Source organism: Symphalangus syndactylus, chromosome 5, assembly GCF_028878055.3.
Source record: "Symphalangus syndactylus isolate Jambi chromosome 5, NHGRI_mSymSyn1-v2.1_pri, whole genome shotgun sequence".
NCBI lineage: Eukaryota > Metazoa > Chordata > Mammalia > Primates > Hylobatidae > Symphalangus > Symphalangus syndactylus.
Window position 1 is genome coordinate 135,161,800 of NC_072427.2, and position 19,332 is coordinate 135,181,131.

Genomic DNA, 19,332 nt, shown 5'->3' on the forward strand with positions numbered 1-19,332 from the left:
TAGACATTGTTTAACAACAGGCATCTGTGCAGTAAAAAAGGCAAATGGCAACAAGGGAGACAGGGTAATTTTCTAAATCTTTTCTAATCAACTTTGAATATTTAAAATATAGGCCTCTAAAAGGTGGCAGATAGGAGGCAGGACTAGCTTGCAACTCTCACTTGGACAAACAGAGCAGCATGTGGAGACTCATACTGTGAACTTTTTCTGCAAGAACTACCACATCTAAATAGTGGGAAAGCTGAGAGAATCCACAAACCCTTTGAAGAAACTGAATCACCAGCTGCAGGCTCCCTGAGATGCCAAAAAACTGAGTCAGCTTCCTTTCTCTGCAGGGGGGGCTGATGGTTAGGGGCAAGTTTTTAGCCTTCATCACCAAATACCTGGTAATAGACTCAGTGCTGTTGGGGGTCACAGTGGCAGTGAGATCAGCCTGTAGGACTGCATGCTAGATAGGAGCAGAGTAAGGCCTGTTACTGCCGGTCCTCCCACGCCCCTCTGCTGCTCACCTGGCCCCCCACCACTTCTTTTGAAATCTGTGTGACTCAGCAGAGGCAGCCATAATTCCCTTGGGAACATAACTTCATTAGCCTGGGAACCACACCCTCATCCCCCACAGCAGCTACAGCAAGCCCTACCCAACGAGAGTCTGAGCTCAGACATGCCTATCTCTGCCCCCACCTGATGATCTTTCTCTGCCTACTCTGGTTGCCGATGACAAGAACATAATCTCTTAGGAGCTCTATGGCCCTGCCCACCAACTGAGAAACCTGAATACTTAACCAGGTGATCCTAGGGCAAGTTTGCTTCCTCTCTATAGTACTGCAGCTGATGTACTCTTGAAAGCACCACTGCCTGGCTGGAGGCCAGCCAACACAAAACCAGTGAACTAAACAAAAATACAACCAAGGACCCTCACACAGTCCACTTCACTCTCCTGCTATCTCCGCCAGAGCAAATGCTGGTATCTATGGCTGAAAGACCTGAAGATGGATCACATCACAGGGACTCTTTGCAGACACTCCCTAGTACCAATCCAGAGCCCAGGAGCTCCACTGGGTGGCTAGACCCAAAAGAGTAAAAACAACCACTGCAGTTCAACTATCAGGAAGCCCCACCCCTAGGGGAATGGGGAGAATGCACATCAAAGGAGCACCCTATGGGAAAAAAAAATCTGAACAGCAGCCCTTGAGCCCCAGATCTTCCCTCTGTCATAATCTACAAAATGAGCAGGAACAATAAAAACAATTCTGATAATATAACAAAACAAAGTTCTTTAACACCCTCAAGAGTCACACCAGTTCACTAGCAGTGGATCTAAACCAAGACAAAACCTCTGAATTGCCAAGAAAATAATTCAGAAGGTCCATTATTAAGCTAGTCAATGAGGCGCCAGAGAAAGGTGAAGTCCAACTTAAGGAAATCAAAAACATGATACAAGATATGAAGGGAAAATTTCTCAGTGAAATAGATAAGATAAATCAAAAACAATCACAACTTCTGGAAGTCAAGGACACACTTAGAGAAATGCAAAATGTACTGGAAAGTCTGAGCAATAGAATCAAACAAGCAGAAGAAAGACCTTCAGAGCTGGAAGACAAGGTTTTCAAACCAAATCAATTCATCAAAGAGAAAGAAAAAAGAATTTTTAAAAAGCCTCCAGGAAGTTTGAGACTAGGTTAAGCATCCAAACCTAAGAAAAATTGGTGTTCCCAAGGAAAAAGAGAAATCTAAAAATCTGGAAAGCATATTTAAGGGAATAATCAGGGAAAACTTTCCCAGACTTGCTACAGATCCAGACATCCAAATACAAGAAGCTCAAAGAACACCTGGGAAATTCATCACAAAAAGATTATGACCTAGGCACATATTCATCAAGTTATTTAAAGTCAAGATGAAGGAAAGAATCTTAGGAGCTATGAGGCAAAAACATCAGCATCAGGTAACCTATAAAGGAAAACCTATCAGAATACCAGCAGATTTCTCAGCAGAAACTGTACAAGCCAGGAGGGACTGAGTTCCTATTTTTAGCCTCCTTAAACAAGAAAGTTATCAGGGAAGAATTTTGTCTCCAGCAAAACTAAGCTTCATAAATGAAGGAAAGATACAGTATTTTCCAGACAAACAAATGCTGAGAGAATTTGCCACTACCAAGCCAGCACTACAAAGACTCCTAAAAGAGCTTTAAATCTTGAAACAAATCCTCAAAAGACACCAAAATGGAACTTCCTTAAAGCATAAATCTCACAGGACCTGTATAACAATAACACACACACACACACACACACACACACACACACACACAACCCAAGGTATTCTGGCAGCTAGCACGATGAATAGAATAGTACCTCACATCTCAATACTAACATTGAATGTAACTGACCTAAATGCCCCACTTAAAAAATATAGAATGGCAGAATGGATAAGAATTCACCAACCAAATTTCTGCTGTCTTCAGGAGAGACTCACCTAACACATAAGGATTCACATAAACTTAAAGGAGTGGAAATAGATATTCCACATAAATGGACACTGGAAGTGAGCAAGAGTAGCTATTCTTATATTAGACAAAGCAAACTTTAAAGCAACAGCAGTTTAAAAAGACAAAGGGGCACATTATATAATGATAAAAGAACTAGTCCTATAGGAGCATATCAGAGTCTTAAATATATATGCACCTAACACAGGAGCTCCCAAATTTATAAAAAATAATTACTACTAGACCTAAGAAATGAGATAGACGGCAACTCAATAATAGTGGGGGACTTTAATATGCCACTCACAGTGCTAGACAGGTCATCAAGACAGAAAGTCAGCAAAGAAACAATAGACTTAAACTATACCCTAGAATAAATGAGCTTAACAGATACTTACCGAACATTCTGCCCAATGACTGCAGAATATACATTCTATTCATCAGCACATGGAACATTGTCCAAGATAGACCATATGATAGGCCACAAAACATGTTTCAATGAATTTAAGAAAGTGGAAATTATATCAAGTACTCTCTCAGACCACAGTGAAAGAAAATTGGAAATTAACAGAAAAAGGAACACAAAAAACCATGCAAACACATGGAAATTATATAACCATCTCCTGAATGATTGTTGGGTCAACAATGAAATCAAAATGGAAATTTAAAAAAGTTTTGAATGGAACAAAAATAGTGACAAAACTTATCAAAACTTCTTGGATACAGCAAAAGTGGTGCTAAGAGGAAAGTTCATAGCTTTAAATGCCTACATCAAAAAGTCTGAAAGAGCACAAATAGACAACATAAGGTCACATCTTATGGAACTAGAGAAACAAGAGCAATCCAAACCCAAAGCCAATTGAAGAAAAGAAATAACAAAGATTAGGGCAGAACTAAGTGAAATTGAAACAACAGCAACAAAAAAATACAAAATATAAATGAAACAAAAATCTGGTTCTTTGAAATGATAAATGAAATTAATAGACCATTAGCAAGCTTAACCAAGAAGAAAAGAGAGAAGATCAAAATAAGCTCAGTTGAAAACTAAATGGGAGATATTACTACTGATACCACAGAAACACAAAAGATTATTCGAGGCTACTATGGACAGCTTTAAGTGCATAAACTAGAAAATCTAAAGGTGATGGATAAATTCCTGGAAATAAACAACCAGGAATAAATAGAAACTCTGAACAGACCAATAAAAACCAGTGAGATTGAAATGATAATCTAAAAACTGTCAACAAAAAAAAAAGTCCAGAACCAGACAGATTCACAGATGAATTCTATCAGGAATTCAAACAAGAATTGTTACCAATCCTATTGACACTATTCCACAGGATAGAGAAGGAAGGTATTCCTACTAAATTTTCTATAGAGCCAGCATCACCCTAATATCCAAACCAAGAAAGGACATAACAGAAAAGAAAACTACAGACCGATATCCCTGATGAACATAGAAGCAAAAACCCTCAACAAAATACTAGCTAACTCAATCTAACAGAAGATCAAAAAGATAATACACCATGATCAAGTGGGTTTCATACCAGGGATGTAGGGATGATTTAACATCCACCAGTCAATACACCACGATACACCACAAAAACAGAATTAAAAACAAAAATCACATGATCATCTCAATAGATGCAGAAAAAGCATTTGACAAAATCAGGCATCATTTTATGATTAAAACCCTCAGTAAAATTGGCATAGAAGAGACACGCCTTAAGGTAACAAAAGCCATCTATGGCAAACCCACAGCTAACATTTTATTGAATGAAGAAAAGTTGAAAGCATTCCCCCTGAAAACTGAAACAAGATAAGGATGCCTACTTTCACCACTTCCATTAAACATAGTACTGGAAGTCCTAGCCAGAGAAATCAGACAAGAAAAAAAATCAACGGCATCCAAATTGGTAAAAAGGAAGCCAAACTGTCACTGGTGATGATATGATTGTAAACATAGAAAGCCCTAAGGACTCATCCAAAAAGCCCCTAGAGCTGGTGAATGAATTCAGCAAAGTTTCAGGATACAAAAATCCATGTATACAAATCAGTAGCTCTGCTATACACCAACAGTGACTAAGTGGAGAATCAAATCAGGAACTCAACCCCTTTCACAATAGCTGCAAAAATATAAAATAATTCTTAGGAATATACCTAACAAAGGAGGTGAAAGACCTCTAAAAGAAAAACTACAAAATACTGCTGAAAGAAATCATAGATGACAAAAACAAATTGAAACACATCCCATGCTCGTGGATGGGCAGAATCAATATTGTGAAAATGGCCATACTGCCACAAGCAACCTACAAATTCAATGCAATTCCTGTCAAAATACCACCATCATTCTTCATAGAACTAGAAAAAATAATCTTAAAATTCACATGGAACCACGTAACAGCCTGCATAGCCAAAGCAAGAGTAAGCAAAATGAAAAAACTGGAGGCATCACATTATCTGACTTCAAACTATACTATAAGGCCATAGTCACTAAAGCAGCATGGTACTGGTATAAAAATAGGCACATAGATCAATAGAACAAAATACAGAACCCAGATATAAAGCCAAATACTAACAGCCAACTGATCTTTGACAAAGCAAACAAAAATATAAAGTGGAGAAAGAATACCCTAGTCAACAAATTGTGCTGGGATAATTGGCAAGTCACATGTAGAAGAATGAAACTGGATCCTCATCTCTCACCTTATATGAAAATCAACTCAAGATGAATCAAAGACTTAAATACAAGACCTGAAATCATAAAAGTTCTGGAAGATAACATCAGAAAAACCATTCTAGACATTGGCTTCGGCAAAGACTTCATGACCAAGAACCCGAAAGCAAATACAACAAAAACAAAGATAAATAGATGGGATTTAATTAAACTTAAAAGCTTTTGCACAGCAAAAGAAATAATCAGCAGAGTTAATAGCCAATCCACAGAATAGCAGGAAATCTTCACAATCTATACATCTGACAAAGGACAAATATTCTGAACCTACAAACAACTCAAACAAATCAGCAGGACAAAAACCAAACAATCCCATCAAAAAGTGGGCTAAGGGCATGCATAGACAATTCTCAAAAGAAGACACACAAATGGCCAACAAGCATATGAAAAAATGCTCAACATCACTAATTATTAGGGAAATGAAAATCAAAACCACAATGCGATACCACCTCACTCCTCCAAGAATGGCCATAATCAAGAAATTAAATAAATGTTGATGTGGATATGGTGAAAAGGGAACACTTTTACACTCGCCAGAGAAAAAGAATTAATTATATGAAAAAGATATTTGCACATGCATGTTTATAGTAGCACAATTTGCAATTGCAAAAATATGGAGCCAGCCCAAATGCCCATTAATCAATGAGTGGCTAAAGGAAATGTGGTCTGTATATATCATGGAACACTACCCAGCCATAAAAATGAATGAAATAATGATATTCACAGCAACCTGGATGGAATTGGACACTACTATGCTAAGAGAAGTAACTCAGGAATGGAAAACCAAACATCACATGATCACACTCATAATTGGGAGATATGTTATGAGGATGCAAAGGCATAAGAATGATACAATAGTCTTAGGGGACTCAGGGGAAAGGGTGGGATGTGGGTAAAGGATAAACAACTACACACTGGGTATAGTGCACACTTTGGTTGATGGGTGCACCAAAATCTCAGAAATCACTACTGAGAATTTATTCATGTAAGTAAACATCGCCTATTTTCCAACAACCTACTGAAATAACAAAAAATAAATTTAAAAACAATTTAAAAAGGCCTTTAGCCTCTGGAGTCTATAATCTTACTCTTCGCCAATAATAAACCACAATTTTCTGATCTTTCTTTTACTCAGAGCATGCTCTTAATCTAAGATGCCCAGTTCTAGAGTCTGAATTCTCATTCCCTTTTGCATTAACTTCTGCTAGTGGTTAGCTGCTCAGCCTTACAGGACCAGGTGGTAGGAAATGGCACAGTTAATGTTATCGCCTGTTGTTTTATGCAACTTCAGCCTGACCAGATTCCTAGGGCTCCTAAGCTAATTGAGGTCTGTCCTAAATAATGCCTCCATTTAGAAGGAAGACTCTCCACTCTGCCTATACCTGGAAGAAATATTCTTATTTTTCTGAAAAAAGGAAGATTTCAAGTACTACCTATCTTTCTGTTAGAAAAAGTATAATAAATATGATGATTCCTTGCTCTTAACAGATTGGCTTTAACGAGAATTAACAATCAAATTCTCTGCTAGGCCACTCAATTTTCCTCTTATTATTTTCATTTATCACAACAATGGAAATGATTCTTACTTATTCCTTTTTTATACATTCTCATAGTTGAAAATTAATTACATTGTCTTTAAGCCTTAACATGAATATTTACATGTTAAATTTCTAATCTGTATATTTATCATACCTAGTGATCGCATAATCATTGAATGGAAGCCGATTGCAAGTGCTTTCAATTCAGGTTGAACAATCCTGTAATATGATTAAAGGAAAGAAACAATACACATCATTAAAATATCAAACTAATATCAAAACATTTATCAGTATCATTTTTCTTCATGATAGAATGAGAACCCTTAAGTGAATGGCCCACAATAAATATGGTTATAGTTTCAATTGTTTTAAAAGGCAAACACCTAGGTGGTAATAATAATTATTTTTATTTCTTTTTTTTTTTTTTTTTTTTTTTTTTTTTGAGACGGAGTCTCGCTCTGTCACCCAGGCTGGAGTGCAGTGGCGTGATCTCGGCTCACTGCAAGCTCCGCCTCCGGGGGTCACGCCATTCTCCTGCCTCAGCCTCTCCAAGTAGCTGGGACTACAGGCGCCCGCCACCACGCCCGGCTAATTTTTTTTTTTTTGCATTTTTAGTAGAGACAGGGTTTCACCGTGGTCTCGATCTCCTGACCTCGTGATCCGCCCGCCTCGGCCTCCCAAAGTGCTGGGATTACAAGCGTGAGCCACCACGCCCGGCCTATGCTTTATGATTTCAGGACAGTCTAACAAATATTTTCATGTTTGATCCTTATGAAAATCCTATAAAAAGGTGATGAACAGACTCACGTTTATGAGGAAAATGATTTTGTGTGGACTATTTAGTTAAGGTAGCTCACATGAAAATATTATATACCTTTATCCAAAAGTAATTCTTAGCAGTCCTCTTTTTGCCATCTTATTTCTGTCATCAGCGTTAACAGAGTAGTTTACTAATATGATTCATAAATTATATAATACAACCAGAAGGGTCAAAAAACCTTTCTGTATTCTAGTGTCTTGTGTATTTAACTGTCATATTAAAGGTAAAGACTATAATTGTATCCTCACTTAGAAACTAACTCACTCTTGCATTTCCCCAATTCCATTTTTCTGTGTTCAGTAAACTGATTACACTACCAACCCTGTGATAACTTAGTATATACCAAGTGAAATAAAATTATTTTGCATTAGTGGAGGGGGTGGATTGGGATAAGGGAGGGTGACTGCGGCTCAAAAACCCCAGTTTTACTGAAAGAGTAAATTAACTGATGAAAAAGGTGTTTTTTTCTTGAACTCTTGGATGGTTATTCTTTCAGAGACCTATGTAGCTGTCATCAATCAACAAACATTCACTGAGCACCTAATAACAGATACTATGCTAGTTAATGTTCTTGGGAGTAAATAGACAAATTATGCTTCTTCTCATCTAAGTGACTTGGAGAAGTATATCACTTAATTTCTCTTAGCCTTAGTTTCCTTGTTGGTTAAGTGAGGATAATAATGCTTATCTCATAAGAATCCAATAAAATGAGCTAGCACTCTAAACTTCAATTTAATTTACACATAATCACCTCTATACTTTACAGAACAGCTACCACTTATTGAGATTCTGAAAAGAATTCAACAGAATTTATAAACTTTTAAACGGCAAAAGTTAAATTAAACACAATATATTAAAAGCTAAACATAAGATAGTTATATATCAGGAGAGACAATAAATGGAAAGTGTGTTTTGGCTCTCCTTTCACCAAGTACAGCAGTACTTTGTTAGCCCATTTGAGGGCACAACACCACACTGAGGACAATGAATCCATGTCTGCTATATAAGGAGGAAATTTATTTCATAAAGAGACGGTCAGGAGAAAATCACCAGGAAGGGTAGGTTAGCTTTTCTATGGAGATGTTACTCTCAAATATCAGATTTCTCAAAGGAGATTTGGGGAAGGGAGAGATTGCACTTCACCCCTGGTTGAGTTCTCTGACAATTGCCTGACAGGCATTTTTCACTGTAACTCATTTTCTTTTTATTTATTTATTTATTTATTTATTTATTTATTTATTTTTTTATTATACTTTAGGGTTTTAGGGTACATGTGCACAATGTGCAGGTTTGTTACATATGTATCCATGTGCCATGTTGATTTCCTGCACCCATTAACTCGTCATTTAGCATTAGGTGTATCTCCTAATGCTGTCCCTCCCCCCTCCCCCCACCCCACAACAGTCCCCAGAGCATGATGTTCCCCTTCCTGTGTCCATGAGTTCTCATTGTTCAATTCCCACCTATGAGTGAGAACATGTGGTGTTTGGTTTTTTGTCCTTGCGATAGTTTACTGAGAATGATGTTTTCCAGTTTCATCCATGTCCCTAGAAAGGACACGAACTCATCATTTTTTATGGCTGCATAGTATTCCATGGTGTATATGTGCCACATTTTCTTAATCCAGTCTATCGTTGTTGGACATTTGGGTTGGTTCCAACTCTTTGCTATTGTGAATAGTGCCGCAATAAACATACGTGTGCATGTGTCTTTATAGCAGCATGATTTATAGTCCTTTGGGTATATACCCAGTAATGGGATGGCTGGGTCAAATGGTATTTCTAGTTCGAGATCCCTGAGGAATCGCCACACTGACTTCCACAATGGTTGAACTAGTTTACAGTCCCACCAACAGTGTAAAAGTGTTCCTATTTCTCCACATCCTCTCCAGCACCTGTTGTTTCCTGATTTTTTAATGATGGCCATTCTAACTGGTGTGAGATGGTATCTCACTGTGGTTTTGATTTGCATTTCTCTGATGGCCAGTGATGATGAGCATTTCTTCATGTGTTTTTTGGCTGCATAAATGTCTTCTTTTGAGAAGTGTCTGTTCATGTCCTCTGCCCACTTTTTGATGGGGTTGTTTGTTTCTTTCTTGTAAATTTGTTTGAGTTCATTGTAGATTCTGGATATTAGCCCTTTGTCAGATGAGTAGGTTGCAAAAATTTTCTCCCATTGTGTAGGTTGCCTGTTCACTCTGATGATAGTTTCTTTTGCTGTGCAGAAGCTCTTTAGTTTAATGAGATCCCATTTGTCGATTTTGGCTTTTGTTGCCATTGCTTTTGGTGTTTTAGACATGAAGTCCTTGCCCACGCCTATGTCCTGAATGGTATTGCCTAGGTTTTCTTGTAGGATTTTAATGGTTTTAGGTCTAACATATAAGTCTTTAATCCATCTTGAATTAATTTTTGTATAAGATGTAAGGAAGGGATCCAGTTGCAGCTTTCTACATATGGCTAGCCAGTTTTCCCAGCACCATTTATTAAATAGGGAATCCTTTCCCCATTTCTTGTTTTTGTCAGGTTTGTCAAAGATCAGATAGTTGTAGCTATGCGGCATCATTTCTGAGGGCTCTGTTCTCTTCCCTTGATCTATGTCTCTGTTGTGGTACCAGTACCATGCTGTTTTGGTTACTGTAGCCTTGTAGTATAGTTTAAAGTCAGGTAGCGTGATGCCTCCAGCTTTGTTCTTTTGGCTTAGGATTGACTTGGTGATGCGGGCTCTTTTTTGGTTCCATATGAACTTTAAAGTAGTTTTTTCCAATTCTGTGAAGAAAGTCATTGGTAGCTTGATGGGGATGGCATTGAATCTATAAATTACCTTGGGCAGTATGGCCATTTTCACGATATTGATTCTTCCAACCCATGAGCATGGAATGTTCTTCCATTTGTTTGTATCCTCTTTTATTTCATTGAGCAGTGGTTTGTAGTTCTCCTTGAAGAGGTCCTTCACATCCCTTGTAAGTTGGATTCCTAGGTATTTTATTCTCTTTGAAGCAATTGTGAATGGGAGTTCACTCATGATTTGGCTCTCTGTTTGTCTGTTATTGGTGTACAAGAATGCTTGTGATTTCAAAACTCATTTTCAAAAGTTGCAGTTTGTATACTATACGCACAAGGCAAACTGACATTTGTTATCAACGTGTATTTTCCCAGGGAAAGGGTTAGCATGCAGGAGAATTGGGGGACTTGCAGATAGGGTGAATATTTTCCTGAGTGGGCCTGAAATCTTCAACTCAGTGGAAATGATGGATGTGTGTGATATAGTAACATACATATACAATAACAATCATACACATTCACTCCTACATTTACATGCATGCACACTCACACTACTGCTTGCATGCTCATACTCACATGCTCACTTGCATGTACACACTCACACACTGTTATCATGAAAGATATTTTTCACTGTAGATTAATTCTTTGTTTGTCATCAGCTTACATCATGCCTCACACCGTTGTCACCAGCAGAATGCCAAGATTTTTAGATCTTCTCTGGGTACCAAGACTCTCATTCCACATGGTTTAATATACATTCCTTAATCCAACTCACTCTCCTACTCTTTTCCCATCACTCAAACCCTGTTATTTTTGCCCATGGAAACTCTTGTTTCTTACCAGCAAAATGTTTACTTTTTTCTTTTTTTTTTTTTTTTTTCAGACGGATTCTCACTCTGTGGCCCAGGCTGGAGTACAGTGCTGTGACGTCAGCTCACTGCACCCTCCACCTCCTGGGTTCAACCAATTCTCCTGCCTCAGCCTCCCCAGTAGCTGGGATTACAGGCGCCTACCACCACGACTAGCTAATTTGTTTGTATTTTTAGTAGAGATGGGGCTTCACCATGTTGGCCAGGCTGGCTTTGAACTCCTGACCTCAAGTGATCCGCCTGCCTCGGCTTCCCAAAGTGTTAGAATCATAGGCGTGAGCCACCGTGACTGGCCAACTTCCTACGTTCTTTTTAGCTCTTTTACTTTCTTGTTCTAAATGAAATCTAACTCCCATTAACACTCTTTCCTTGCAACTCTATCAAGTTTTCCTTCCACCGCCTCCCTATCAATGGGGCTGAAATGTGGAAGTCCTTATTGATCTTTTGTTTTTACCACTTCCATACCTGAGTCTCCTCTGAAAGACCTCTAGATCCCAGTAAGAGGTGCACCACCCTAATATACTATTTTCTAACCTCCTTGTTGAAGTTAGCTGTAGACTGGCACACCACAACTCTCATCATTTCTTGACAATTTTCATTCTAGGCTCTCTGTCGTTTTCGTCAAAATGATTTCTGCCCCTTTTCCTAGTTATTTTAATATTCATATAGATTATGCTCCCAATGCTCTGCCCTTCCGGGTTCTTGGCCTTTTCTCTGGAAAGTCGTATTTCTTTCACCCACAATCAGTTCATCAGTACCCACTTATAAAATTCTCCATTTTGAGCATCCCACTCCTCATGACCACTTCTCAAATTTTAAAATTACTCCCTTTCATACATCTGCTGCAATATACCCCAGCCCTAGCTCTTTAGGCTTATGACTCTGACCTCTTCACAGGCCATCTCTAGTTTCACCTCTTCATGTCCTCTCTCATCATGATCTTTTGTTATAATGAATCCTTTGCATATATCTTGAACATTTTGTCGATCTCATCCTTTATTGTATTGGACAGGCAAAAATGCTTTTATCTAAACCTCTGCCTTCTCTACACATACGTACAGTGTGCTGCATGGCTGGGGGAAATAATTCAACCATGCTGGTTAGGCTCACTTTAAATTCTTAAGCCAAAATATTCAGGAGACCTGCAGTGCAATTGTCCAATATTTTACTAGTCCATTTTGCCAGTCAGTATATTTCTCCAATCTTCAAGATTACTAGGTAACATTTTCTGATATGAACACTCTTTCTTTTATCTTCCTTCTCATCTGATTACATTGCTTTTTTATAATAAAGAAAGTAGAAGCAATTAGATAAAAAAACGTTTAATATTCTTCATCACTACAGGTACACATTTACCGGCTTTTTACCCACATAGACAATTTTCCCTTCTACAGAGAAAAATTCTGTCCTTGTTAACATCTCTTTTCACCTTCCCCTGTAATTACTTTCCCTCTCTTCTGCATTATCAGTTTCCTTCATCTGTACTGCTAATTCTCATTAGTATGCAAGCATGGTATGATTTCTAGCACTGAACATAAACAGAACTCTTGATGACAGAATCATGCTAACTACCACATCTTTTCTCTGCTTCTTCTTATAACACTTCTGAAAAGAACTTTCCATACTGATTGTTTAACACTTTCCTTTCTAGCATTTTTTCTTGATCCTCTTCAATACAGCCTTTCAGATTCTATGCAGCACACATTATAGTCACATTTTCAAAGGGAGAAAAATCCTGTTAAAACAAAATAAATTCAAAATAAGGAGAGATAGCTTATCTAAATGAGGAAGAACCAGATAAACGATTTTGGAAGTATAAAGAAGAAAGAGTGTTACAACATCTCCAAAGGACCACACTAACCTCCAGCAGTGGATTCTAAGCAAAATAAAATCTTTAATACAGTCAAAGAATGCACACCTGTAGTCCCAGCTACTCAGGAGGCTGAGGTAGGAGAATCGCTTGAAGCCAGGAGGTGGAGGTTGCAGTGAGCCGAGATTGTGCCACTGCACTCCAGCCCGGTGACAGAGTGAGACTTCAACTCAAAAAAAAAAAAAAAAATCCAAAATATTGATTCTAAAGAAGCCTCCAAGAAATAAGGGCTTCAAGAAATACAGGATTATGTAAAGGTTGAGATCCAAAGTTGAAAGCCATCACAAATACACCAGAAAAATGATGTAGCGCATAAAAGAAAATATAGATTTTATTGAGAAAAACAGACACAACTTCTGAAAATGAAAAATATTTTGATGGAATTGCAAAATGGTTTTGAAAGCTTCAACAATGGGCTGAACAAGCAGCATAAACCATTTAAGAGCTGGAAAACAGGTCTTTTAAGTAAACCCAGTAAGACAAATATAGAAAAATAAATCGCAAAACTTAACAAAGCCTTCAAGCACTAGGTTATCATGTAAAGCATCCAAACCTATGAATTATAGGTGTTCCATGGGGAGAAGAAGAGAAAGTAAAAAGTGTGGGTAACTTGTTTGAATAAATAACTCAGGAAAACTTCCCTGGTCTTGCTGCAGACCTAGACATCCAGATATAAAAATCTCAGATGATTCCTGGGATATGTATTTCAAAAATAACCTAAGAAAAACATATAGTCCTCAGACTATCCAAAGTCAACATAAAAGAGGCAAGAGAGAAGTGTCTAATCATCTATAAAAGAAATCTCATCAAAGTCATACCAGAGTTTGCAGGAACCTTGTAAGCAGGAACCTTAACAAGCCAAAAGAAACTGGGGTCCTATTTTGGGTCTTCTTACAAAATAAGGCCAGACAATAATTTTTTTTATCCCCCTCAACTAAGATTCATAATTCAAAGATAAATAAGGTATTTACTAGATAACAAGCAAACACTAAACATATTTGTCACAGACTGGCACTACAAGAAATACTCAAAGGTGTTCTAAACACAGAAATGAAAGAGCAATACTAATCATTATGGAAACATGCAAAAGCATAAAACACACAGATCTTATAAAGAAATTACCTAATTGATGCCCCAAAGCAATTAAGAACTAATTAACAATATTATGGAAAAAAAAGCTCAAAAATCAATACTGAACTTAAATGTAAACAGACTAAATCCTCCACTTAAAAAAATATAGGCTGACAGAATGTTTAAAAAAAAGATCCAACTTTATGCTACATACAAGGAACTCACCTAACTAAATTAACTGGTATAGACACTTTCAGAGTCAAAGTAAAGGGTACAAAAAGATATCCCATGATAACATAAACCAACTATAGCTATACTTGTGTTAGATCAAACAAATTTCCAATCAAAAACGGTAAAAAAATGAAAAAGGTTATTATATTTTATAAAGGCTCAATTCAACAAGAAGATATAACAATTCTAAAAGTATGCATCGAACATTGTAGCACTCAGATTCATAAAAGAAATACTACTCGACTGAAGAAAAGAGAGAAATACCAATACAACATTAGTAGGGTCCATAAATAACCCACTGACAGCAACAGGAAGATCATGGAGGCTAAAAATCAACAAAGAAAACTGGTAAATTGAACACTAGACTGAATGAACCTAACAAATATTTGCAGAACATCTTATATTACTACCACAGAATATAGATTCTTCACAGCTGCACGTGAAACATGCTAAAAAATTGACCATATGCCATGCCACAGGCAAGACTGGATACATTTTTTTAAAAATCAAAATTACATGAAGTACCTTTTCAGAACACAATGAAATAGAAATTAGTACATAGAGGAATTCTTGACACTACACAAATGCACAGAAACTAAATAACTTGTTCCTGAACAATTATTGGGTCAATGATGAAATCAAGGCAGAATTATTTTTAAAAATCAAAATGAATGAAAATAAAGACAGCATGTCAAAACCTCTGAGATGCAGCAAATCAGTGCTAAGAGGGAAGTTTGTAGCATTAAATGGCTATCTAATATTATGCCTCATGGAACTAGAAAATCAAGAACAAACCATACCCTAAACTGGCAGAATAAAGTAATAACAAAGAACAAAATTAAATGAAATGTGGGCAAAAATGTTTACAAAGGATCAGTGAAAAAAAAAGTTGGTTATCTGAAAATATAAACAAGATTGCTAGACTGCTAGTAGATTAACCATTAAAAGGAAGAAGATTCAAATAAGCACAATCAGAAATGATAAAGGTGACATTAAAACTATTACCACAGAAATACAAAAGATCATCAGAGACTACTACATACATCTTTACATACACAAACTAGAAAACTTAGAGAAAATTGATAAATTCCTGGAAACATACAACCTCCCAAATTTGAACCAAGAAAAAATAGAAATACTGAACAAATAATGAGTAATGAAATTGAATCAGTAATAAAAAAGAAATCTCCTAACAACAATAAAAAGTGCAAGAACAGTTGGCATCACAGCCAAATTCTACCAAAGAAACAAGGAAGAAATGATACCAATTCTACTAAAACTGTTCCAAAAAATCAAGAAGGAAGGAATCCTCCCTAACTCATTCTATGAAGTCAGCATCACCCTGACACCAAAACTAGGCAAGTAAACAATAAATAAAAAAAAAAACTATGGATCAATATTCCTGATGAACATAGATCAAAATATCCTCAACAAAACAGTAGAAAATTAAATTTGGTAGCACATCAAAAGGTTCATCACAAGGATGAAGTGGTCTTTATTCCTGAAATGCAAAGATGGTTCAACATATGCAAATCAATATATGTGATTCATCAAATTAACATAATTAAAACCAAAAAACATATAAAATCAACTGATACAAAAAAGCACTTCATAAAATCAAGCATTCCTTTATGATAAAAACCATTACTAAACTAGGCATAGAAGAAATATACCTCAAAATAATGAAAGCCATAAAATGCAAAGCACAGCCAACAACATACTGAGGGAGGGAAAATTCTAAGCATTACTTCTAAGAATGGGAACAAAGTGAGGATGCCTACTTTCACCACTCCTGTTCAACATAGTATTGGAAGTTCTATCTAGAGCAATCAGACAAAAAAAAGGAATAAAAGTTATCCAAACTGGAAAACAAGTGTTCAAATTATTTCTGTTTATTTATCATATAATCTTATACCTAGAAAATCCTAAAGACTCCTCTGAAAGTCTCCTAGACTTGATAAACTACTTCAGTAAAGTTTCAGGATATAAAACCAATGTACAAAAACAAGTATAATTTCCATACACCAATAATGATCTAGCTGAGAACCAAATCAGCAAATGAATCCCAATACAGTTATCTATCTGATAGATAACCAATAGATAATATAGTTGTCTATAACAAGATTTTTACTGATATATATAATAGATACAAAATAAAATAAATAGGAATACATTTAACCTAAGAGGTAAAAAATCTCTACAAAAAGAACTGATGAAAAAAGTCGTGTATGACAAAATCGAATGGAAAAACTTCCCACATTCATAAATTGAAATAATTAATATTATGTAAAATGACCATCCTGCCCAAAGCAACCTATATTCAATGCAATTTCCATTAAATTATCAATATCATTTTTTATAGAATTAGAAAAAAAAATCCTAAAATTCATACGGAACCAAAAAAGATCCTGAAGAGCAAATTCATCCTAAGCAAAAAATAAGCTGAAGTTATTACCTTACCTGACTTTATATTATACTTCAAGTCTATAAGCCAGTATAAATAGTAATAGTATAAAAATAAATGCATAGATTAATGGAACAGACTACAGAAGCTAGAGATAAGACCACCTACCTACAACATACTGATCTTTGACAAAGGCAAAAAAAAATATATACACTGAGGAAAGGACACCCTATTCAATAAATGGTACTGGGAAAATTGGTGAGTCATATATGCAGACATAAAATTGAATCTCTATCTCTCACCATATATAAAAATTAACTCAAAATTGATTAAAGACTTAAATGTAAGGCCTGAAACTATAAAAAATCTTAGGGGAACACCTAGGAAAAACTCTCCTGGACACTGGTCTAGGCAAAGGATTTATGATTATGTCCTCAAAAGGAAATACAAGAGCAACAACAAATATACACCAATGGAACTTAATTAAACTTAAAAACTTCTGCTAAGTAAAAGAAATAATCAACAGAGGACACAGACAACCCACAGAATGGGAGAAAATATTTGTAAACAGTGGATCTGATAAAGTGCTAATATCCATAATATATGAGGAACTCAACTCAATGAAAAAAAGAAAGAACCGCATTAAAAAGTGGGCAAAGGACATGAACAGACATTTTTCAAAGGAAGACATACAAGTGTTCAATAAACATATAAAAAATCCCCAACATCACTAATCATCAGAGATATTAAAATTAAAATCATAGTATCATCTTATATCCTTATGATAGCTATTATTACAAAGTCAAAAAAACAAGAGATGTTGGTGAAGGTGAGGAGAAAAGAGAATGCTTATACACTGTTGATGGGAATGTAAATTAGTACAACCTCTATAGAAAACAGTATAGAGATTTACCAATGACCTAAAAATTGAACTACCATTCAATCCCAGCAATCCCAGTAGTGGATGTCTACCTAAAGAAAAAGAAATGATTTTATTAAAAAGACAACCTATGGCTGGGTGAAGTGGCTCACACCTGCAATCCCAGCACTTTAGGAGGCCAAGGCAGGCAGATCACCTGAAGTTAAGAGTTTGAGACCAGTTTGGTTGACATGGTGAAACCCCATCTCCACTAAAAATAAATATAAAATAAAATAAAATAAAATAAGAAAATAAAATAAAATAAAATAAAAAATAAAATACAAAAAAAAACTAGACAGGTATGGTGGTGGGTGACTGAAATCCCAGCTACTTGGAAGGCTGAGGCAGGAGAATTGCTTGAACCTGGGAGGCGGAGGTTGCAGTGAGATGAGATCCTGCCACTGCACTCCAGTCTTGGCAAAAAAAGTGAGACTCTGTCTCAAAACAAAAACAAACAAACAAACAAGCAAAAAATACCTGCACTTGTATGCTTATCACAGTTCTAATGACAAAAGCAAAGTCGTAGAATTAATCTAAATGTCCATTAACTGATAGTTAGATTAAAAATTCGATATACATGTATATACCAAGGAATACTAGTCAGCCATAAAAAATTAAGTCAAGTCATTTGCAGCATTATGGGTAGAACTGCAGGCCATTATCCTTAGTGAAATAAGTCAGAAACAGAAAGTTAAAAAATGCATGTACTCACTTTGATGTGAGAGCTAAATAGTGGGTACACAAGGACATACAGAGTGAAATAATAGACTATTAGAGAATCTAATGTGTGGGAGGTTGGGAGAGGGTGGCAGGGACGGGATGGGATGGGAGGGTGGAAGGGATGAAATACTATCTATCGGATACAATGTACACTATTCGGATGATGAGAACACAAAACCCCATACTTCGCTGCACAATATATCCATGTTTCGCAACTGCACTTGTACCCCTAAATCCATAAAAATGAAACACTTTTCAATAACCAAAACAACCTTATTTTTCCCTTCCTTCTTCATGCACCAGTTTTGTTTGGGCTAACAGTGATCAGCGTATAATGAAATCCAATGGTCACTTTCTAATCCCTAACTCCTGTGAACTCTCAGCAGCCCTTGACATAGTTGCTTTACTCACTACTTCATATATTCTTCATTATACTTCAAGAACATGATCTTTTCTCAGTTTTTCTCATAACTCATGGGACTTCCTCAATTTCCTTCACTGGCTTCTTCTATTACTGATCTCTAAAGTTAAAGTGCTATGTGTTGGTCCTAGGTTCTAGTTTCTATCTATAATGAGCCCCTAGAATATCTCAATAGTGCACTGAATTTAAATAGCATCTGTATGTTGCTAACTCTACAATTTATGTTTCTAACTTTAGTGTCTCTCCTGAATAGTGGATTCTACATATGACATTGTTGGTAGATAGCTAACAGGCAGCTCAGTTTTAGAGACACAAGAAGTCTTACTTGTCCACTTTCCCAAAACTACTCTTCCTTTGTCTTTCCCATTTTGTTCGATAGTACTATCATTTTTCTAGAACTCAGACCAGAACTTTCAGAACATCCTTAAATTCTCTCTCTCACCTGCCATATTCAGTTGAGCAGCAAATCATATTGGCTT

General features: G+C 36.4%; 1 protein-coding gene across 1 annotated transcript in view; it reads right to left on the reverse strand.

The window, feature by feature from the left end:
- LOC129483278 (putative solute carrier organic anion transporter family member 1B7) overlaps positions 1-19,332 on the reverse strand; it is a 109,909-nt gene that overhangs the window by 16,945 nt on the left and 73,632 nt on the right. Inside the window, 1 exon segment of the mRNA XM_055280434.2 lies at positions 6,903-6,967. Coding sequence (XP_055136409.2) covers positions 6,903-6,967 — 65 coding nt within the window.